The following is a 22,885-nucleotide window of genomic DNA, read 5'->3' as shown; positions in this document are numbered from 1 at the left end:
ACCCACATGTTGTGGGCTCTGCGCCACTGTGTGCCTTTGGCAAGGCCCCTACAGGACACACAGCACTGAAGGCCGTGCCAGGAGGGCCTGCTTTGGAGGCCTGTTTCCATAGTCTTGGTGCTACCTTCCTTCTCACAACCTACCAGAGAGTAGGCGAGGAGGAGAGTAAATGTCTTCTCTCAGAGGTTCTGGAGGGCCGTTTGAGGCTGGTTCCTTGCTCACTGCTGCCTCGCCCTTGTGGGTGTGGGAACAGAGGTGTGCAGCTGAGACAGAGCTTCCCTCGAGGGCTTGTTCCTCGGGGGAAGAGAGGCTCACAGCACTGAGATGGGCCACACCTAAGGAGCTGCTGCCTTGCAAACCTGCGGCTGCCCCAGGGGGAAAGTGAGGGTTTGGGGTTCGGACTTTCCCAGGTGCAGTGGACAGCTAGCCAGAGTTCCTCCTGTGGCAGTGAGTGGAGGGGCTGCCCACAACCTCTCGCTCCCAGGGGACCAGCAGCACATCCTGTCCATCGTGTGGGAACTTGTATTTGGCTGGAATGCTTGAAGCGCTAATTCCCTTAGGGATTTCATGAAACCGGTAAAAAGGGTGTCCCTTTGCTCTTCCCTCGCAGCACCTGCCTGCCTGTGACCGTTTCTGATCCCGGTTTCCGGGGCCAGGGCTGGCCTGGTGGGATCAGAGAGAGATCTGGTTCCCAGGATGGATGGTCTCATTGTGCTAACGCAGGGAGGAGGCGACAAAGCCCTTAGTGGAACTCGGAATGATCTGATCAGGCCATCAGGCCCCAGTCACTGTAGCTCTCAGGGGCACCTTGCCTCTCACTTTACTTTTGCATTAACCTGGGCATGTGCTATAAATATTCATGCAGCTCCAGATGGTGGGCAAGGACTCCTGCTCAGCAGTCCCTCACATGCTGCTGGGCCCTGGATGGACTTGGCTTTCCAGGCCGTTCCTTGCTTTACCCATCTGTAGTGGGTCTCTTTCCTTAAGGCTTCTTCAAACCTCAGGGCAAGGGAACCACTAAAACATTTTTTTTATTGGAGTATAGTTGATATACAATGTTGCGTTAGTTCCAGGTGTACAGCAAAGTGGGTCAGTTATACATATACATATATTCATTCTTTTTCAGACTCTTTTCCCATATAGGTTATTACAGAGTATTGAGTAGAGCTCCCTATGCTATACAGTAGGTCCTTGTTGGTTATCTATTTTATATATAGTAGTGTGTGTGTGTTAATCCCAAGCTCCTAATTTATCCCTCCCCTCCACGTTTCCCCTTTGGTAACCATAAGTTTGTTTTTGAAATCTGTGGGTTTGTTTCTATTTTATAAATAAGTTCATATACATCATTTTTTAAAACTAGATTCCACATGAGTGATATCATATGATATTTGTCTTTCTCTGTCTGACTTCACTTAGTATGATAATCTCTGGGTCCATCCATGTTACTGCAAATAGCATTTTTTCATTCTTTTTTATGGTTGAGTAATATTTCATTGTATATATGTACCACATCTTCTGTATCCATTCATCTGTCGATGGGCATTTAGGTGGCTTCCATGACCTGGCTATTGTACATAGTGCTGCAATGAACATTGGGGTGCATGTATCCTTTTGAATTATGGTTTTCTTCAGACATGCCCAGGAGTGCGATTGCTGGGTCATATGGTAGTTCTGTTTTTAGTTTTTTAAGGAACCTCCATACTGTTCTCCATAGTAGTTGTACCACTTTATATTGCCACCAACAGTATAAGAGGGTTCCCTTTTTTCCACACCCTCCCAGCATTTATTGTTTGTAGACTTTTTGATGATAGCCATTCTGACCTATGTGAGGTGATACCTCATTGTAGTTTTGATTTGCATTTCTCTGATAATTAGTGATGTTGAGCATCTTTTCATGTGCTTTTTGGCCATCTGTATGTCTTCTTTGGAGAAATGTCTATTTACTTATTTTTTTGGCCACACTGCACGGCTTGCAAGACCTTAGTTCCCCGACCAGGGATTGAACCTGTAGCCCCTGCAGTGGAAGTTCGGAGTCCTAACCACTGAACCACCAGGGAATTCCCAAGGAATGTCTATTTGGATCTTCTGCCCATGTTTTGATTGGGTTGTTTGTTTTTTTCTGGCATAGAGCTGCATGAGCTGTTAGTGTATTTTGAAGATTAATCCCTTGTCGGTCACTTTGTTTGCAAATATTTTCTCCCATTCCGTGGGTTGTCTTTTTGTTTAGTCTATGGTTTCCTTGCTGTGCAAAAGATTTTAAGTTAAATTAGGTCCCATTTGTTTATTTTAATTTTCATTACTCTAGGAGGTGGATCAAAAAAGATATTGCTGTAATTTATGTCAAAGAGTGTTCTGCCTATGTTTTCCTCTAAGAGTTTTATAATGTCTGGCCTTACATTTAGGTCTTTGATCCATTTTGAGTTTATTTTTGTGTATGGTGTTAGAGAATGTTCTTTTTTTTAAAAATTTAATTAATTAATTAATTTAATTTTGGCTGTGTTGGGTCCTCATTGCTGAGCGCGGGCCACCTCCACTTGTGGTGAGTGGGAGCCACTCCTTGTCACGGTGCGCGGGCTTCTCATTGTGGTGGCCTCTCCTGTTGCGGAGCATGGGCTCCAGGAGCATGGGCTTCAATAGTTGTGGCTTGTGGGCTCCAGAGCGCAGGCCCAGCAGCTGTGGTGCACGGGCTCTGCTGCTCTGTGGCATGTGGGTTCCTCCTGGACCAGGGATTGAATCTGTGTCCCCTGCATTGGCAGGTGGACTCCAAACTACTGCACCACCAGGGAAACCCAGAGAATGTTCTAATTTCATTCTTTTACATGTATCTGTCCAGTTTTCCCAGCACCACTTATTGAAGAGACTGTCTTTTCTCCATTGTATATTCTTGCCTCCTTTGTCGCAGATTAATTGACCTTAGGTGTGTGTGTTTATTTCTGGGTTTCCTATCCTGTTCCATTGATCTATATTTCTGTTTTTGCGCCAGTACCATACTGTTTTGATGACTGTAGCTTTGTAGTACAGTCTGATTCCTCCAGCTCCCTTTTCCTTTCTCAGGATTACTTTGGCCAAGGGAAACATTTGAAACATAAGGGGCAATTTTCAGCATTTAGTGAGTGCCTGTTGTGTACCTAGTATGACAGACAGACTCCTGTTCTAGGGGACCTTTGAGGGCAGTGCTGAAGGAGGTGGTATCCCTGTGGACTCGGGGAGAGAGGAGAGCTTTCTGGAGGAGGTTGGTCCTGAGCTAATCTTGGCGGGGAGGGGTCTGGCAAGGTGAAGAGCATACAGGCCAAGCGTGGTGGCAGCCGGGCTGCACAGCCCTGGTGTGCAAGGGAGGTGACAGAGGCCTGCAGAGAACTCTCGGTAGTATAGCTGTGGTAGGATGGTCCATCAGGCAGTAACGTGGGCTCTTGAGTGGAGAGAATGCATGAAGAACATTGCCTGATGGTGGTACCCAGGTGGATGAGGGCAGGAGAGGATGGATGCCAGAGGCCAGCTGAGGCTTTGATGGGGCAGCAGAAAGACCCAGGATGTGGGGACCCTGAGCTATCCTGTCATTCCAGTACCTACCGCATATCAGGCACAGAGCTGAGGACTTTACAGGCAGGGTCCTTGAATCCTCACTGCTGCCTTATGCAGGCAACGTTCTGCGGCTCTGAGAAGCTAAGGCTTGCTCAGAATCTACACAGCTAACAAGTGGCAGAGCTGGGATTCGAACTCATACCTGTCTGATTCTAAAGTTTGCACCTTCCTTCCACTACTGCTGTGGCAGAACTTGAAGAGGGAGAAGGAGGGTCGCCGGACTCCCGGCCCAGGAGGTGGGAAGAACGTTGCCCCTTTGCAGAAGGAGCCTCTTCCTGAGATCGTCTCCATAGCAGAGTCAGGATCCTGACGTTTCACCCTGGGGCACGTTTCCTGCTCTTGGCTCCTGGCTGTGGCCAGGCCTGCTGCTGCCGGCAGGAGCCCCCTCCTTGCCTGGGGTGACGCACCGAATCTTCTCTGGGATGAAGAATCCCTTTGATGTGAGGATATGGGGATCCTCCTCAGGCCTGGAGCCAGGGCAGAGGGAGGTGAGAAGAGCAAAGAGGCCCTTTCATTGGTCCTCACCAAGCCAGCCTGCAGCCGGACGCCTCTTGGCATCCCACCTGTCTGGGTGGTGGACCCTTTGCCCACCCTGCTCCTTACCTGCCCCACTCGGCTGACACTACGAAGGTGTTGAGCACCTCTTAGATGGCCTGCGAGGAAAAGCTTGGCTCCCCTTCTAGATCCAGGAGGTTTGGCTGTCAGACCTGGACCTTGGTGGCCTCAGCCTGGGAGCGTGGCTTTCTGTTGTCACTAAACGTGTTAGATATTCATCATAACAGCTAGTTTGGAACACCGTGAAAACTGCTTTCCTGCTGACAGAGTGTTGCTTTGCCAGACCTCTTCCTTTCGGGGATATGTGAGCAGGTCAGCCTCCCTGCTCACTGGAAGGATGCAGATCCCCTCCCCCCTCTCCTTTTGGTCCTTTCTCTTTTTTTGACTCTCCCCTAAAAACTTTCCACTGTCTTCATGACACTCAGAGGCCACCCCCCAAAAAGGGAAAGCAAAAATTCATTTACTTTAAGGTAGTTTTTCTTAACCGGGGGCAATTTTGCTCCCCAGGGGACACTTGGGAAGGTTTGGAGATATATCTTGGTTGTCACAGCTGGAGGGGCTGGGGTGCTTCTGGCATCTAATGGGAGGGTCTCAAGGATGCTGCCAAACACCTTCCAGGGCACAGGACGCCCCCAAGAGAGAGAATCGTCAGTGTCAAAGTATCCCTCGTGACCACGTGTGACCCCCGCCCTAAGGTGTAAGCTCCTGAGTCCCCTGGCAGTCCGGTGGTTAGGACTCAGTGCTTTCACTGCCAAGGGCCCAGATTCAATCCCTGGTCGGGGCACTAAGATCCCATAAGCCACGTGGCACGGGCCAAACGAAAAAAAAAAGGTATACACTCCTGTTGCCCCACGCAGGCGAGCCCACCGGGAAGAGAACAGGCCCGGTGCTGGGATTCCCGGCAGGCATTCCTGGCAGGAGAGTGGTGATAACAAGCAACACCCTTCGGGGCTGAAGAGAGCCTGGCGGCTCACCAAGGGCTGTTGTATCTGGCTTCTCCCTCGCAGGTGTGGAGGTCAGACTCCTGACTGCTTCTAGGGTGATCTCATGGGCCGCTCCTCAGCCGCCGAAGTGGGAGGTATAAGCTTTAAACTAACTATAGCCGTTGCTCTTTGTTGAGCGCAGGCCGTGTACCAGGCCCTGTGCCAAACGCTTGACCGCTGCCTCCCCTGCTGTCCCCAGGCCTCCACAGGCTCAGAGGAGGGTCGGCGCAGGGCGAGATCACGCGCGGAGCACGGGTCTCTCCAGGCCTGCTCACTGCCTGTCTTCACACACAAGGAGGCTGACCTGGGCTGTAACTGCTCCTGCATTTTGGAAATAGGTCGCGGGGGATAAATGCTGAGTATTGTGGACTCATGAAAGGGACTCTGTTGGGCTGGGAGGCCTGGCCCTGAGCACTCTGGAACCAGGCTGCACGAACAGCCCGGGTGTGAGGTGGGCTGAGTGGCCGGGCCCAGGAGGACGGCACGGGCCAGCCTGCAGGCTCTGGGAGCCCCAGGGACAGCCGCACCTGAAGAGGTGTGCCGGTTAGAGGCCGCTTAAAGTGCCGGCCTGTAGCCCACACCAGCCCGTAACTGAACTCGCGGGGAGGGGATGGAGTAGGTGAGCCTGTGGCAGCTGAGAAAGGAACCTGGAGATTCAGCACCCTCCTCACACCACCCAGAGAGCAGCCTCATATTCAAGAGCTCACTGGTGACCTCAAAGGCAGGGCCTGCCAACGTGGCATATAAGTCAGCATGGCTCCCTGGTGAGGCCTCGGTGTCCCAGCCCAGGGCACAGCAGGGCCCAGCTCTGGCTCCTGCGTGGGTCAGCGCCCGAGGGCCTGGGGAGAGCAGGGACCCCAGGCTGTAGGCAGCAGTATATTGCTGACATACATCCGCACGTGTGCATGCAGGCATGTTTACAGTACATGTGTTTACACACGTGCATATACATATGCCCGCATCTATCCATGTGACATGGATACATGCACGTGTGCACACACAGATGAGTTCAGACGTGTGTGAACACACATTTACTACATTTCATGAAATCTAAGACCCCATCAATCGTCAGATGCTCCGTTATTTCATCGACTCGAGAAAGAGAAAAAATGCTAGTGATTAAATTCTGATATGATGTTTTCTTATCACTTAGCATGTGTATTTGTACTTATTGGAAGAGCTCTTTAGCCTTGTTTAGGCTTAGATTTTGATCATATATTACTCTTGTATGTACACAGATGTGACAAAGTGGGGAACTAAGGTATTCCCATAACTTCCTCACAGAGTATTACTTGTCCAAATCACTTTCAGCATAGAGTCATCAAAATCTGTGCTTTTCCACACAGTGTTGTCCCCTGGGCTATCAGGAGCCTGGGTGATGACGCAGGAACGCTCCTCTCTTCCTCTGGGACGTCATCCAATCCACGGACACCCATTCTGCAAGCTTCCATGCGGTGCCTTCTTGGTCCTTCCTGAAGGTGGCAGTGGAGGTTTTGGGACACCCATGATTCACATTCCTTCCTCAGATAGTCCCTAAACGGTTCATTGCCTGAAATGTTGAGGGATTGCGGTATCCTGTGAAGCCACCAGGAATAACAACACACCTGAACTGCCACCTGGCCTCCTGCAATCATAAACAAGGGGAAGGAAGAGCGTCCTGGCCTCGTGGTTGCATTGGAGGGTGCACTGGAGCGCCTGATCTGCAGAGTCGCCATGTGCCGTGCTGCTAGAAGGGTCAGGGATTGGGGACAGTAGGACTGGCCCCAGAGCCCAGTATTGAGAAAGGGCCAGAGAAGTCATTGTAGCCATTCCCCGACCTTCAAGCAATGCTGCCGCATTCTGTTCAGGTTCAGAGGCACTCAGTGGCCAGGGAAGGCACATGAGTGGAGGCTGCGCTTGAACGCCAGCTGTGGTTGCTGTCCCTAGACGAGCGCTTCCATCACTTTGGGCCAGCTTTTCTGGCCATGAAAACAGAGATAACATACCATGCCCCTTGGAGCTCCTTAGAGGAGTGGCTGACTGTAGAGCTGGGGCAGGGACTTGCCCAAGATGAGCGTCTTGTAATGTCAGAAAGTAAGGAAGTGCTCCCCCAAGACCCCCAAGCCAAAAACGATGGGAGTGTGTTAGAAGGACAGGAGCCAACTGAAAGAGCTAAAGCTGGGACAATTTGAGCAATAAAATAAATAATGAGGTATTGGATTATAACCCAGAGTATAAAATAAATATCCACGAGTCCATACTGATAAATGAATGACTGAATACATAAATAAATGGGGAAGAAGAAACAAATCTCTGCAGAAGAATTTCAAATAAATGACGTAGGTCCTTTGCCCTCAAGGAGGTAGACTTTAACTCCCCACTCCTGAAGCGGGGGACTGTGCATAGTGACATCCTTCAAAGAGCAGAGCATGGAAGCCAGGGCCAGGTGGCGGGGGGAGGCAGTCACTTTACAGCGGAGGAACCTGGCAAGCAGCCTCTCTTGCAGGTGATCAAGGTCAGCATCACCAATGATGTTATGTTGGTAGCACGCACTCCTTTTGTTTTTTTTGGCCACGCCGCGTGGCATGCGGAATCTTAGTTTCCTGACCAGGGGTCGAACCCGCACCCCCTGCAGTGGAAGCGCAGAGTCTTAACCACGGGACCGCCAGGGAAGTCCCATAGCACGCACTCTTGACATGATGTGATGAGGGCGCTCACGTCTGTGTGTTTCCTCCCTAAACCCATAACCTCAGTCTAACCATGAGGAAAACATCAGACATACCCAAACTGAAGGACGGCCTGCAAAATACTTCACCAGTGTTCCTCGAAACTGTTTAGGTCATCAAAACGCAGGGAGGTCTGAGGGCCACCGGAGAGGATAAACAGCCTGGAGCAGTCGAAGGAGACAGGATAACTAAATGTAATGTGCTGACCCAGATGCGATCTCATAGCCAAAAAGTGGGACAACACCCTTACATTAGGGAAATCTGAAAAAATATGGCCTTTAGTAAGTACTAATGTGTCCGTGTTGGTTCATGCATTGTGACAAATGTACCTTGGTAAGGGCAGATATTAATAACAGGGAACTCTGTACTATCCTTGCTGCTTTTCTGAAAATCTAAAGCTAAAATGGAAAGTATATTGATTTAAAAGGAAAGAAGGGCAATGACTTCCTTGCGAGCAGGTTGCTGGGAGGATTCTGTGAGGTGATGCTGGGAGGTGATGCTTAGGTGGCAGTAAGTACCCTCTCCTGTTTGAGTGAGGGGCGGGCTGAAGACCCCAGGGCCTGGCTTTCTCCGCACTGCCCCTCCCTGTGGAGCCCTGCTGAACCCGGCTGCCAAGCAGTAGGTGGACATTCTGCTCCGTAGCCCCACAGAAGCAACATTCCCTAGGGAGTGAGGGAACTTGGGGTTGGTGGGGGACCGTTCTCTGCTGGAAGCAAGGAGAAGCCCATCTTGCCTTGATCCAGAAGGGAAGGCTGCCAGCTGCCCTCGCATGGGCTCCCCGGGGCCTAGCTCTCCCCCGCCAGCCGTGGGCTGAAGCCTGGGCGTTGCTGCTGCAGGTGCCCAGAGATTCTGATCCCCCCTTCGGGCAGGAGAACAGATTCAGAGCTCCCACCCCAGTAGACCCCCCTTCCCCTCTTCCTGCTCCCTGGGCTTGACCACAAGGCCCCCGGGAGCCCTGGCCACACAGGGTTACAGGAGAAGAGGGAAGGGGTTCTTATAGCAATCCCTGCCTGGCCGAGTTGCTGTTCACTGGACATGGAATCCCACTCTCCTCATCTTCTCTTCTAGGCCAGAGAAAGCCCACCCCAGCCAGCCTGCCACAGAAGCTGGTTCTGGAGAGCAGCTGTGTGTAGTGGCTAAGACTCATAGAGATCTGAGTTCAAATCCCAGCCCTCCCACTTTGCAGCTGGGTAGCCTCGGGCAAGTTACTTAACCTCTCTGAGCCTCGGATTTCTCACATATGAAACAGGAATAGGTCCTCCCTCCATAAGATTGCGTGAGGTTGCATCAAAGCCCTCAGCACAGTGCCTGGTACATTGTAGGTGTTCAGTGACTAGCAGTCACCCTCCAACCTTAGTGCTCTCTAGCCATCCTCTCGCTTCTGCTGTTTCGTCCCCCCTTGGCCAGAGGGAGTCCTGACCTGTGCTTGTTTTTCTGATACACAGGCAAGAGCCATCCCAGGCCAATATGTTATGTGGAACTCTAACCTGGGTCGTGGGGGTCTTGGTCTTGAACTTGGCTGAGGTTGGGGGAGCAGGGAGACCAGACACAGTGTTCTTTCCTGCCCCGTGGGTGTGTCTTGCAGCAATCGTGCTTTTTCCCACAACCACGGGAAGCGATTCTGGATCTCCCCTGAGCTGGCGAGCTGGCCTCACCTCTGGCATTTGGGAGACAGCCGTGGCGGGCAGAGGCTGACAGAGCCAGGCCTTGAGTGCACAGCCAGGCTGGAGCCTGTCAGGGAGCAGCTCTGTGTTTATTCCAAAGGGCTGGGGTCCTGGGTCTCTCAGGCAGCCTCATCTCCTTGCTGGGGCACCAGTTCAGGGCTGTGGGTGGAACCCACGTGCCCACGGCCTCTGTGGTTCTGCTGGACAGGGCAGCCCTGTCCAGCCCCCTCCTTGGCCTGTGCACAGTGTCAGCGTAGCTCCAGCTGAATCAAAGCCACTGAGGTCCCCACTCAAGGGCTAATAAGGGTGTGTACAGATGAGCCAGGGCCCCAGAGAAGACCAGACCCCTGGAGTGGCAGGGCCAACCCTACTTTTGGAGGGGCGGAATATGGGAGAAAATTTAACTGCTTCATTTTCATTATCCTTATTTAATATAAGAAGAGACCAGACTATCTCATTGCGGAACCTATCCTGTGCTCCTATCACAGGCTCAAAACTATTCATGCATTCTCGTATTTAGGTTGCCTTCCATCGTCCTTACCTGCAGATCCTTTAGTGGGTCCGTGTGCCAGTCGCAGGTTTCTTTCACTCGATAATGTCTTTATTTCATTATGGTTCTTAAAAGATGGTTTGCTGGGTCCAGGATTCTAGGTTGATGGTTTCTTTGTCATGGTGCTTTGATGGTGTTACTTCAGGGTCTCCCTTGTTGCTGTTGAAAACCTACTTCTAACGCAATGGTCCTTCCCTGGTGAGTGATCTGCCTTCTGTCTTGCTGCCTGTAAGACGTTCTCTTTGACTGACGTGAGCTTAGAGAGGAGTCGCTGGGAGTCAGTGGTGACTATCTGTCTCCAGGAATGGAGCCGATGCGCTCAGTGAAACTTCAAGAGGAAGACTTGAGGCCAGTGGGGGAGGTGGACAGGAAGGCCGAATGGGGCTCATGGCACAGAGAGCTTTCTAATGGCCGAGAGTGCCCTGTTGCTCGAGGTGTGCGGGCACGGGCTGGGAAGAAACTCCCCGTCACGTGGGGATTGGCCTCAGTTACCCTGATTGCCAGTGACCTTGGGGCTGTCTTGGTGGCTCCACATGGTTCCCGCGTTCCTCTCTCCTGCATCGAGCCTCTCCCCAACTCCAAAGGGTCAATGACCTTCTCAGTCCAGGATCGTTCTGGCTCCTCCAGTAAGACCTGCCTGACCCTCTTTCCCACAAGCACCCTCTTCCTCTCCCCTGACCCCTGGGGTGGGGCACGGGGGGTCTGCGCCACAGAGATTGATACACCAGTGACCGGAAGCCTGTGGTGTCCAGATTATTTCAGAAGCCTGTGGTGTCTCACGTGGGAGATAAAAAGGTTGTCTTTCTGTCTTTGTAGGGATCTATCTATTTAGCTGATTAAATGTGTTATTTAATGGTGAAAGTGAATAATTGTGTAGCATTGATTATCAAAAGAGTGTTGTGCTTTTTTTCCCTAACCATGAAGGTTGATTTCAAGGTAAATTACTGTGCAAGAAGTGTGTATTTGACTTCTTTTTTATTTCTGTAGAAGAGGCAAAATTAATTTTTAGTATTAATTGCTCAGTATTTGCATCTGGGCCAGTTACCTGGGAGTGGGAGTTGGTGTCAGGAGGCCCCACTCAACCCCCTACTGTACTGGACACTCAGGCTCTGATTCTTCCTCCTGCTCAGAGAGCAGCAGCCCGCTTTCCAGTTCTGTGAGGACCTCCTGACATCCTGGCCTGGAGATGCAGTGTAGAGTAGGGGTCACTGCAGCCCTTGAAGAGTGGGTTTGGCTGGCGGAGTGTGGGACAGAAATGAGTAATGTGGCAGGATTCTGGCAGCAATCTGCCTGGTCCACTTTGGAGACAGAAGAGGGCAGGAAGGCAATGGCCTGGGTACTCTAGATGGCCAGAGGCCCCACAGATGCCCCGCCCATGTACCCAGTGACCGCTTCCTTCCCCTGCCCTGGGGTCACTGGTGGGTTTACACATGTATACGAGGTGTACAGACGTGGCTGTGTGGAGCATGCATTGCTTGTGACCCCGTCCTTGGTCTGCACTCTTACAGGGCACCATCAGGGAGGTCTGAGACACTGGCCACACCCTTGTGTAGAAGGAAGGCCATGTACTGGTGTCGGAGGTGCTGAGATGTTGGGCTTATTTGAGTCATCCTACTGCAGATCGAGTGTCGTTTCAGTGGGTCAACAAAGAGTACTCAGGTTGGAATTCTGTGAGGGAGAAAATGTGTGCGTGTTCTCCTAGGATGAGTTGGGGCAGGCGGGTGGAGAAGGACATCATCTATTTATGCATTTGGCCACTTTGCTCCCGTGATGTCTTTGCTCCTGCAGGAGAGGGGAGGAGGGTGGAGGGAGGTGCTCCCACCCATCGGACTTTCCACTGTTATGTGTGATGGGGTTCGTGGGGCCTGCTATCCCCCAGCAGGCACTGGTCTCTGGTCTCAGTTGGGGTCAGACATGGGTGCCAGGCAGGCCGTTGGGGGAAGCCTGGTGCTGGCTGCTCTGGAGTCTGCACGCTCACGGGTTGGGGCAGCTGCCAGGTGTGGGAGAGTAGGCTGGGGCTCTGTTCTTGTGTCCCAGGAGGTGTGCGTCAGCACAGGAGCAGACCTCTGGTCCCCCAGCTGGCCTTCCCCTCCCCATGGGACTCTCATAGGTAGGGTTGGCCACACTGTCCCTCTCCATCGCGTAGACAGCAGTCCCTTTGTGGGTTGTAGGCTGGTTCCTTTGCTCATGAGCTGAAGGGCGTGGAGAGGTGAAATGGTGAGAACAGGGTCATGCATGAATCTCCAACCCCGCTCCCGGGAAGCCATGTGGGCAGGAGTCAGAGGCTGGTTCCACTTCTGCCTCCATCACTGACCGTGCCCGTGGGCCTCTCTGCCTGTGGGGCTCACTCATAATCCCCAGATGTTGAGTTGGCATGAGCTTCCACGTGCCAGCCCCACGACAGCCATTATGATCCCCAGTCTACAGAAACAGAGTTCTGAGGAGTTACCTGATGTGCCCCAAGCCACCCAGCTCCTAAGAGGCAGTGCTGGGGTTTGAACCCAGGACTCTGGCTCCTGGCAGCTACACTGCTGTGTACTGACACTGACTTGCTGACCACGTCATTTCTCCTCCTGGACAAGTCACTTCTCCTAGGGGAGTAGTTACGTAAGTGATGGCCCATCACCTGTAGACATTAGAGGTGATGCTTTTAAATTCACAGAATGATGTTTCAGGAAATAAGAAAAACACAAACAGTATATTCAGCATGATTCCAGTTTTGTAAGATCACACACACACACGCACACGGCAGGAAGCTGTGTTAACCATAGTTATTATATATCTGGCTAATATATAATAGGAGACAACTTTTTTTTCTTTTCATAACTTGGGAGCTTTTTTTTTTTCATTGAAGTATAGTTGATTTACAATGTTGTGTCAATTTCTGCTGCTCAGCAAAGTGATTTAGTTATACATATACACATTCATTTTTAATATTCTTTCCCATTATGGTTTATCATAGGATACTCAGTATAGTTCTCTGTGCTATGCAGTAGGACCTTGTTGTTTATCCATTCCATATATAATAGCTTACATCTGCTAACACCAACCTCCCAGTTCATCCCTCCCCCAACCCCCTCCCCCTTGGCAACTACAAGTCTGTTCTCTGTATCTGTGAGTCTGTTTCTGTTTTGTAGATAGGTTCATTTGTGTCGTATTTTAGATTCCATATGTAAGTGATATCATATGGTATTTGTCTTTCTCTTTCTGACATACCTCACTTAGTATGGTAATCTCTAGTTGCATTCATGTTGCTGCAAATGGCGTTATTTTGTTCTTTTTTATAGCTGAGTAGTATTCCCTTGTATATACGTACCACATCTTCTTTATCCATTCACGTGTCAATGGACACTTAGTTGTTTCCACATCTTGGCTATTGTGAATAGTGCCTCTGTGAACATAGGGGTGCATGTATCTTTTTGGATTAGAGTTTTGTCTGGAAATATGCCAAGGAGTGAGATTGCTGGATCATATGTAATTCTATTTTTAGTTTTCTGAGGAACCTCCATACTGTTTTCCACAGTGGCTGCACCAACTTACATTCCCACCAACAGTGTAGGAGGGTTCCCTTTTCTCCACACCTCCAACATTTATTGTTTCTAGACTTTTTAATGATGGCCATTCTGACTGGTGTGAAGTGGTACCTCATTGTAGTTTTGAATTGCATTTCTCTAATAATTAGCTATGTTGAGCATGTTTTCATGTGCCTATTGGCTATTCGTATTTCTACTTTGGAGAAATGTCTATTTAGGTCTTCTGCCCATATTTCTATTGGGTTGTTTGTTTTGTTGTTGTTGAGTTATATGAGCTGTTTGTATATTTTGGAAATTAAGCCCTGTCGGTCATATTGTTTGCAAATATTTTCTCCCATTCTGTAGGTTGTCTTTTCGTTTTTTTTATGGTTTCCTTTGCTGTGCAAAAGCTTGTAAGTTTGACTAGGTCCCATTTGTTTATTTTTGTTTTTATTTGTATTGCCTGGGGAGACTGACCTAAGAAAAACATTGCTATGATTTATGTTAGAGAATGTTTTGCCTAGGATCTCTTCTAGGAGTTTTATGGCATCATGTCTTATGTTTAAATCTTTAAGCCATTTTGAGTTTATTTTTGTGTATGGTGTGGGGGTGTGTTCTAACTTCATTGATTTACATGCAGCTGTCCAGCTTTCCCAACTCCACTTGCTGAAGAGACTCTTTTTCCCATTGTATATATTCTTGCCTCCTTTGTTGAAGATTAATTGACCATAGGTGTGTGGGTTTATTTCTGGGTTCTCTGTTCTGTTCCACTGATCCATATGTCTGTTTTTGTGCCAATACCATGCTGTTTTGATTACTGTAGCTTTGCAGTATTGTCTGGAGTCTGGGAGGGTTATGCCTTCTGCTTTGTTCTCTTTCTTCAGGATTGCTTTGGCAATTTTGAGTCTTTTATGGTTCCATATAAGTTTTAGGATTATTTGTTCTAGTTCTGTGAAAAATGTCATGTGTAATTTGATAGGAATTGCGTTAAAAATCTGTAGATTGCTTTGGCTAGTATGGACATTTTAACAATATTAATTCTTCCTATACAAGAGCATGGATGTCTTTCCATTTCTTTGAATCATCTTCAGTTTCCTTTATTAATGATTTATAGTTGTCAGCATATAAGTCTTTCACCTCCTTGGTCAGGTTTATTCCTAAGTATTTTATTTTGGGAGTTGTGATTTTGAAAGGCATTGTTTTTTTACATTCCTTTTCTGATATTTCATTGTTAGTGTAAAGAAATGGAACCAATTTCTGTATGTTAATCTTGTATCCTGCTACCTTGCTGAATTCATTTATCAGTTCTAGTAGTTTTTGTGTGGAGTCTTTAGGGTTGTCTCAATATAGAATTACATCATCTGTCTATAATGACAATTTTACCTCTTCCCTTCCAATTTGGATACCTTTTATTTCTTTTTCTTGTCTGATTGCTGTGGCTAGGATTTCCAATACTATGTTGAACAGAAGAGGTGAGAGTGGGCATCCTTGTCTTGTTCCAGATTTTAGTGGGAAGGCTATCATCTTGTCACCATTGAGTATTATATTGGCTGTGGGTTTGTCATAAATAGCTTTTATTATGTTGAGATATGTTCCCTCTGTAGCCACTTTGGTAAGAATTTTTATCATAAATGGATGTTGAATTTTGTCAAATGCTTTTTCTGCATCTATTGAGATGATCATGTGGTTTTTATCTTTTCTTTTGTTTATGTGACGTATCACATTGACTGATTTACATATGTTGAAACGTCCTTGTGAACTTGGGATGAATCACACTTGGTCGTGGTGTGTGATTATTTTTATGTGTTGTTGGATTCGGTTTGCTGATACTTTGTTGAGACTTCTTGCATCTGTATTCACCAACGATATTGGCCTGTGATTTTCTTTTTTGGTGGTGTCTTTGTGTGGTTTTGGTATCAGGGTGATGGTGGCTTCATAGAATGTCTTTGGGTGTGTTCCCTCCTCTTCAATTTTTTGGAAGAGTTTGAGAAGGATCAGTATAAATTCTTTTTTGTATGTTTGGTAGAATTCGCCTATGAAGCCATCTAGTCCTGGACTTCTATTTGTAGGGAATTTTTTTTTTTTGTGGTACGCGGGCCTCTCACTGTTGTGGCCTCTCCCATTGCAGAGCACAGGCTCTGGACGTGCAGGCTCAGCGGCTATGGCTCATGGGCCCAGCCGCTCCGCGGCATGTGGGATCTTCCCGGACCGGGGCACAAACCCGTGTCCCCTGCATCGGCAGGCAGACTCTCAACCACTGCGCCACCAGGGAAGCCCTGTAGGGAATTTTTAAATTACAGATTCTATTTCAGCTCTAGTGATTGGTCTGTTCAAATTATCTGTTTCTTCTTGATTCAGTTTTGGTGAGCTGTATGTTTCTAGATCCTTGTCCATTTCTTCTAGGTTGTCAAATTTGTTGGCATATAAATTTTTGTAGTATTCCCTTAGGGTTTTTTGTATTTCTGTGGTATTCATTGTTATGTCTCCTTTTTCATTTCTTATTTTATTTATTTGGGTTCTCTCTCTTTTCTTCTTGGTGAACCTGACCAGAGGTTTGCCAGTCTTCTTTACCCTTTCAAAGAACCAGCTCTTGGCTTTATTGATTTTTTTCTATTTTTTAAAAAAAATTTAATTAATTTATTTATTTGGTTGTGCTGGGTCTTAGTTGCAGCAGGTGGGTTCCTTAGTTGTGGCTTTCAGGCTCCTTAGTTGCGGCTCGTGGGCTCCTTAGTTGCAGCATGCACGTGGGATCTAGTTTCCTGACCAGGGATCAAACCTGGGCCCCCTGCATTGGGAGCGTGGAGTCTTAACCACTGTGCCACCAGGGAAGTCCCTCTATTGTTTTTTAAATCTATTTTATTTATTTCCCCTCTGATCTTTATTATTTCCTTCCTTCTGCTGACTTTAGGTTTTGTTTGTTCTTCTCTTTCTATTTCTTTTTTTTTTTTTTAAATAAATTTATTTATTTTTGGCTGAGTTGGGTCTTTGTTGCTGTGCATGGGCTTTCTCTAGTTGCAGCGAGCGGGGGGAAAAACTCTTTGTTGCGGTGCGCAGTTTTCTCATTACGGTGGCTTCTCTTGCTGTGGAGCATGGACTCTAGGTGTGCAGGCTTCAGTAGTTGTGGCTTATGGGCTCTAGAGTGCAGGCTTAGTAGTTGTGGTGTCCGGGCTTATTTGCTCCGTGGCATGTGGGATCTTCCCAGACCAGGGCTCGAACCCGTGTCCCCTGCATTGGCAGGTGGATTCTTAACTACTGCGCCACCAGGGAAGCCCTCATTCTAATTCTTTTAAGTGGTAGGTTAGGTTGTTTGAGATTTTTCTTGTTTTTTGAGGAAGGCCTGTGTTGCTATGAACTTCCCTCTAAGAACTGCTTTTGCAGCATCCCATAGATTTTGTATGGTTGTGTTTTCATTGTCATTTGTCTCAAGGTGTTTTTTAATTTCCTCTTTGATTTCATCATTGGCCCATTGGTTTTTTAGTAGCATGTTGTTTAGTTTCCATGTAATTTTTTTTTCTCATTTCTTTTTTTGTGGTTGATTTCTAGTTTCATGCTGTTGTGGTCAGAAAAGATGCTTGAGATAATTTCTATATTCTTAAATTTGTTGAGGCTTGTTTTATGCCCTAGTATATGGTCAATCCTAGAGAATGTTCCATGTGCACTTGAAAAGAATGTGTATTCTGGTTATTTTGGATGTAACGTCCTGAAAATATCAGTTAAGTCTTAACTGTTCTGTTGTATCATTTAGGATCTCTGTTGCATTATTGATTGTCTAGAAGATCTGTCCATTGATGTGAGTGTGGTGTTAAAGTCTCCTACTATTATTGTATTCTTGTCAGTTTCCCCCTTTATGTCTATTAGTATTTGTTTTATTTATTTGGGTGCTCCTACATTAGGTGCATTAATGTTGACAAGTGTAAAAGCCTCTTCTTGTATCGATCCTTTTATCATTATATAGTGTCCTTCTTTACCTTTCTTTATGGCCTGTGTTTTAAAGTCTATTTTGTCTGATATGAGTACCGTGACCCCCCACTTTCTTTTCATTTCTGTTTGCATGAAATAACCTTTTCCATCCCCTCACTTTCAATCTGTGTGTGTCCTTTGCCCTAAAGTGGGTCTTTTGTAGGTAACATATTGTAGGCTGTTGTTTATTTATTTATTTATTTATTTTATCCAATCTGCCACTCTGTGTCTTTCGATTGGAGCATTTAGTCCATTGACATTTAAGGTACTTATTAATAGATATGTATTTATTGCCATTTTAGCCTTGTTTTCCTGTTGATTTTATATTTCTTCTCTGTCCCTTTCTTTTTCTATTTCCTTTTGTTGTTTGATGATTTTCTTTTGTGTTAAGCTTATGTTCTCTTCTTTTTGGTTTTTGTGAATCTCTTGTATGTTTTTGATTTGTGGTTACCCTGCTTTTCAAGTATGTTAACCCCATCCTGTTTCTACTTGCCTTAGACTGGTAATCATATAGACTCAAACACATTCTAGGAAATGAAAAAAAATCTACATTTGCTTACTCTCCTCCCCTACTTTTTATGATTTTGATGCCCTTTTACATCTTTGCGTTCATCCTTTTGCTGTTCACTGTGGTTATCATCACTTTCACAGAAATTCTTTGATCTTTTTTTAATCTGTGGACTGGCTTATTTAAGTGATTTGCTTTCCAATTGTGATTTTCTCTTTCCTATATATTCTTACTTCTTTTCTATTTAGAGATGACCTTTCAGCATTTCCTTCAGAGTAGGTTTTGTATTTCTGTATTCTTTTAGTTTTTGCTTGTCTGAGAAATACTTTAACTCTCCTTCTATTCTAAGTGATAATCTTGCTGGGTAGAGTATCCTAGGTTGCAGATTTTTCCCTTTCAGGACTTTGAAAATATCATGCCACTCTTTTCTGGCCTGCAATGTTTCTGTAGAGAAATCAGCTGATACCCTTATGGGGGTTCCCTTGTAATTAACTCTGTTTTTCTCTTGCTGCCTTTAGAACCCTCTCTTTAACTTTTGTCATTTTTATTATAATACATCTTGGTGTACGTGTGTTTGGCTTTATCTTGTTTGGGACCCTCTGTGCTTCCTGTACCTGGATATCTGTTTACTTCTTTACGTTTGGGAAGTTTGCAGCCATAATTTCTTCAAATACATTTTCGATCCCCTTTTGTCTTTCTTTCCCTTCTGGAATCCCTATTATGCATAGATTGGCACACTTTATAATATCCCATAGGATATTATATTATCCCATAGGATATTATTGCATATCCCATATGCATAGATTGGCACACTTTATATTATTCCCTTATGTTATCCCATAGGCACACTTTATATCATCCCATTAGCACACTTTATATTATCCTATAATATATTATCCCATATAATATCTTATATTGCTTTCATTTGTTTTTCATTTCACTTTCTGTCTGCTCTCCTGATTGGGTGATTTCCATTGTTCTATCTTCCACGGCACTTATTCATTCTTCTGCATAATTTATTCTGCTATTCATTGCCTTTAGTTGCCTTTTTGTCTCGGCAAATGAGTTTTCTAATTTTTCCTGGTTCCCCTTTATAGTTTCTAGTTCCTTTTTACAGTACTCTGCATTTCTGTCGATAGCCTTTCTTAATTCCTTCAGTATTTCCGTTATCTCCTTTTTGAAATCAGTGTCTATTACAGTGAAGAGGTCTGTTTCATTGTTTGTTCTTTCAGGGGAATTCCCTTGGTCTTTCAACTGGGAGTGGTTCCTCTGCTTCTTCATTTTACTTATATTTCTCTTAATTCTGTGAGTTTAGGAGAAACAATTATCTACTGTGGTCTCGGAGGGCTATTTATATGTGGGAGTGTCCCTGTGTAGCTTGTGTGGGTTTAATATTTTTGGTGCGAGGGCTGTTTTTCGTGTGGATGCATGTTGCGTCTTTCCTCAGCGTGTGCTGGCCGTTATCCCCTTGATACGGGTGTGCCGATGCAGCGGCTGGTGCCTGGTCGTGGGGTTATTGGCAGTGGTGGCAGCTCATGCGCACACTTGGAGCATGCCATGGGAGCAGAGGCAGCTCGCCACCGCTCCTGGAGCCCGTGTGGGCAGTGTCCTGCTGCCTGAGAGCTCACACAGGGAAAAACGCTGGAATAGCAGGTCCTCCCCTTGCCCGCACACACCGCCCACACAGTGGCGCTTGGCCTCTAAGGCGGCCCAGGCTTCCTCTGTGTACACCCACAGTTGTGGTCGCACCAGACTCCAGCCCCTCAGGGTGTTCCCACGCAGCCCACCCCAGTCCTCTCCCCGGTCTGATCTCTGAAGCCCAAGCTTCCACACCCAGCCCCCGTCCACACTGGTGGCCACGTGTCTCAGGCTGGGGAATGCAGAGCGATGGCCCTGACCATCTGTGCAGGTTTCTTTCCATTCTAGCTGCTGCAGACCTGTCGCTGAGTTCTCCTCCGAGGCTCCGAAGCCCCCCTCTGTCCCTGCTGATCTCCCCACCAGTGAGGGGGCTCCCCAGGTGCAGGAACATTTCCTCTTTGACAGCTCCCTCCCAGGGGCACAGGTCCTGTTCTGATTCCATTTTTTTTTTTTCCCTTTTTTCTTTTGTCCTACCCAGTTGCATGGAGATTTTCTGGGCCTTTCAGAGCTCTGAGCTCTTCTGCCGCGTTCAGTAGATATTCTATGAGAATCATTCCACATGTAGATGTATTTTTGATGTATTTGTGGGAGGAGGTGAGCTTCACGTCTTACTATTCTGCCATCTTGATCGCCTCTGACTTTTTTCTTTTACTTTTTTGGGGGTATTTTTCAGAGTTTTTAGAGTGAAATATTTTATATCCAGGAATAAAAGTTATTTAAAACAAAGAAGATGGACTTGTCCAGTGGGACCACTCAGGAGATAGGCATCTTCAGGAGTGGGTGAACTGCCTGTCCTCGGGGGTGGTGTCCATCTGTTATGGACACAGTTCTGGGACTTCCTGAACAGGGGAGTGGCTAGGGGCTGCATTCATCGATGAACTGTGCCATGACCGCCCCAAAGGTCCCTGAGCCTGTGGGAGAAGGGAATAATCCAATGCACTGCTCCTGTCCTCAAACTTGACTGTGCCTGAGTATCACTGGGGATCTTGTTCTAACTCAGACTCTGACTCAGGAGGTGGGCCCAAGACTCTGCATTTTTAACGAGCCCCAGGGGATGCTGCTGGTCCAAGGCCCTAGAGCCCTTTCCTCCTGGGTTTGCCCTGGAGGGGGGCCCAGGCACTGCAGAGCCCACGGATGAGTCCAGAGGCGCTTGGAAAGGTACACAGGGCTGTGAGGATGAGTGACCTGAGCTGGGTGACATTTCTGGAAGGACTCTTCAGAGATATAAAAAGACAAGATTCCATCTGAGTTGTTGGGTTTGAGACCAGGTCCCCTCATGCTTTGGCTTCGTGGAAAGAGCTCAGTGTTGGAATTTGGTGGGCCAGGATTTGAAACCCAGTTGTGCATCTTGTTAGCTGTGTGTCCTTGGGCAGGTCATCTTGCCTCCCTCTGCCTCAGTTTCTTCGTCTGAGGATAGGAAAGCCTGCAGATAAAGCCATGGTAAGGGTGAAGTAGGGTAGCGTGTCAGATGCCTGGCATGCGGTGGGCCTTCAATGAACTCTTGCTTCCCCTAACACCACACGCTCATCTCTTCTTGAAGGTGGATGAGATTTACCACGATGAGTCCCTGGGGGTCCACATAAACATCGCCCTTGTCCGCTTGATCATGGTTGGCTACCGACAGGTAAACCCCTGTGTCAACAGGCAGTGTTTGAGGGAGAAGGGGTGGGGGGCCAGAGCATCAGACCAGCTAAGGTATCGGGGAGGGATAACAGCATCTAGGAAACATTTTGTTTCCAAAATTAGAACCCCCAAACCATTAGCGGAGGCATCTGGGGTTGGTAAGCGGGGACTTATGAATTCCCTCCAGTCGGGTAAATGGACAGTCCTCAACCCCTACAGCTGGAGGTCCTGCTCCATGAATCGGTGGGGAGAGTGGGGCTTAGAGGGGGGGCCAGTGACCGAGACAAGTCCTGCTAGGGTTTTGGCCGGGGGTTCTGGGCTCTGTTGCTTGTTTTCCCCCATACGGGAGTAAAAACAGAACTCTCCTCTAGGGGCTGTTGTGGAGATAATGACAGTGACTGCATAGAGGAGATGCTCAGTACAGCATCTGCCTGTGGGTTACTTGAGGAATTAGCAATAATGTGAGTTCTCAGCAGACAGGTGCCCCAGCACAGGGCTTGGCACAGGAACGTTCCCTAAAACGGAACGGGGCTGTGTGCCAGTGGCAGCCGGAGCCGGGACAGCAGTGACCTTGGGGCAGGCCCTGCTGTTCTGCGGGCCTCCGTGTCCCCTGCTGCTGGGAGCACAGGGCAGGGTGCCTGCTGCAGTCCGTGGGCTCTGACCGGCACTCTGCTCTCTGGCCCCCCAGTCCCTGAGCCTGATCGAGCGTGGGAACCCTTCTCGCAGCCTGGAGCAGGTGTGTCGCTGGGCAAAGTCTCAGCAGCGCCAGGACCCCGGCCACGCAGAGCACCACGACCACGTCGTCTTCCTCACCCGGCAGGACTTTGGGCCCTCAGGTACGCAAGGTACTGTATTTGCCGTGGCCAAGTGTGTGCAGCTGCAGGGCAGAGGCCAAGGCTGTCTCTGGGGCCAGGTCTTCTGGCAACAAAAAGATCCTTGGGACTTTGGAGACAGGACCTGGCCGGACAGGTAGGCGAGCTTTGGAATGGTTTCTCGGGGGCCAGGGGAAGTGAAGGGGCCCCGCCCTGGTCCCTGCTGCCTTGGTTGAGCCTGCAGGTCGCTGTGAGTCAGGCCCTAGGCCCTGTGATCACCATCCCGGAGCCTGGCTGCTCGAAGACCTCAGTGATCTTCAAGATGCTTCTGCCCACATTGTATCCTTCTGTCCTCACTGCAGGCCGTGGGGCACCTAGGGCGGGGCTGGTGTGGACTTCAGAAAGGATGGCCCTGCTCTACCCGCAGATCCATGCCTCTCCAGCCTAGTGATCCAAACTCATTCATCTCCTGAGATTCTCCCAACTGTGGAATGGGAGAAATAGTAGTATTTGCCTTCCTCCATTCCCGGGCTGCTAAAAGGGCTGAGGGATGCATCCCATGTCTGTGACAGAGGATGGCTGAAAGCGCTCTGCAGACATAGGAAGCTTTGATCACCCCCAGGTTTCTGTATGGGGAAACCAAGGCACAGAGTGGCAACGAGGCTTGCCTAGGCCTCACAGCAGAGAGGAGACAAAGCTGAGACTCAGACTGTATCTCCAGGCTCCAGGTTGAGGGCTTTGTAGTGTTTTCTGGTTTGATGCTAGAAGAGAGGCAGCCTCTACCAAAAGGGCT

At 48.1% G+C, this 22,885-nt stretch overlaps 1 protein-coding gene across 9 annotated transcripts in view; it reads left to right on the top strand.

The window, feature by feature from the left end:
* ADAMTS14 (ADAM metallopeptidase with thrombospondin type 1 motif 14) overlaps positions 1-22,885 on the top strand; it is a 100,882-nt gene that overhangs the window by 41,606 nt on the left and 36,391 nt on the right. For 7 of the 9 annotated variants that reach the window (XM_027129981.1, XM_027129985.1, XM_027129982.1 and 4 more), the window contains exons 5-6: positions 21,198-21,281; positions 21,969-22,125. In XM_027129981.1, the coding sequence (XP_026985782.1) occupies positions 21,198-21,281; positions 21,969-22,125 (241 nt within the window). The remainder of the gene's footprint in view (positions 1-21,197; positions 21,282-21,968; positions 22,126-22,885) is intronic. The other 2 variants (XM_027129984.1, XM_027129986.1) reach the window with 1 other exon arrangement.

This window comes from Aethalodelphis obliquidens, unplaced genomic scaffold, assembly GCF_003676395.1.
Source record: "Aethalodelphis obliquidens isolate GAN/ISIS:26980383/991018 unplaced genomic scaffold, ASM367639v1 scaffold37, whole genome shotgun sequence".
NCBI lineage: Eukaryota > Metazoa > Chordata > Mammalia > Artiodactyla > Delphinidae > Aethalodelphis > Aethalodelphis obliquidens.
Note: the sequence above shows the minus strand (reverse complement) of the source record. Positions and strands in the feature narration are given on the sequence as shown.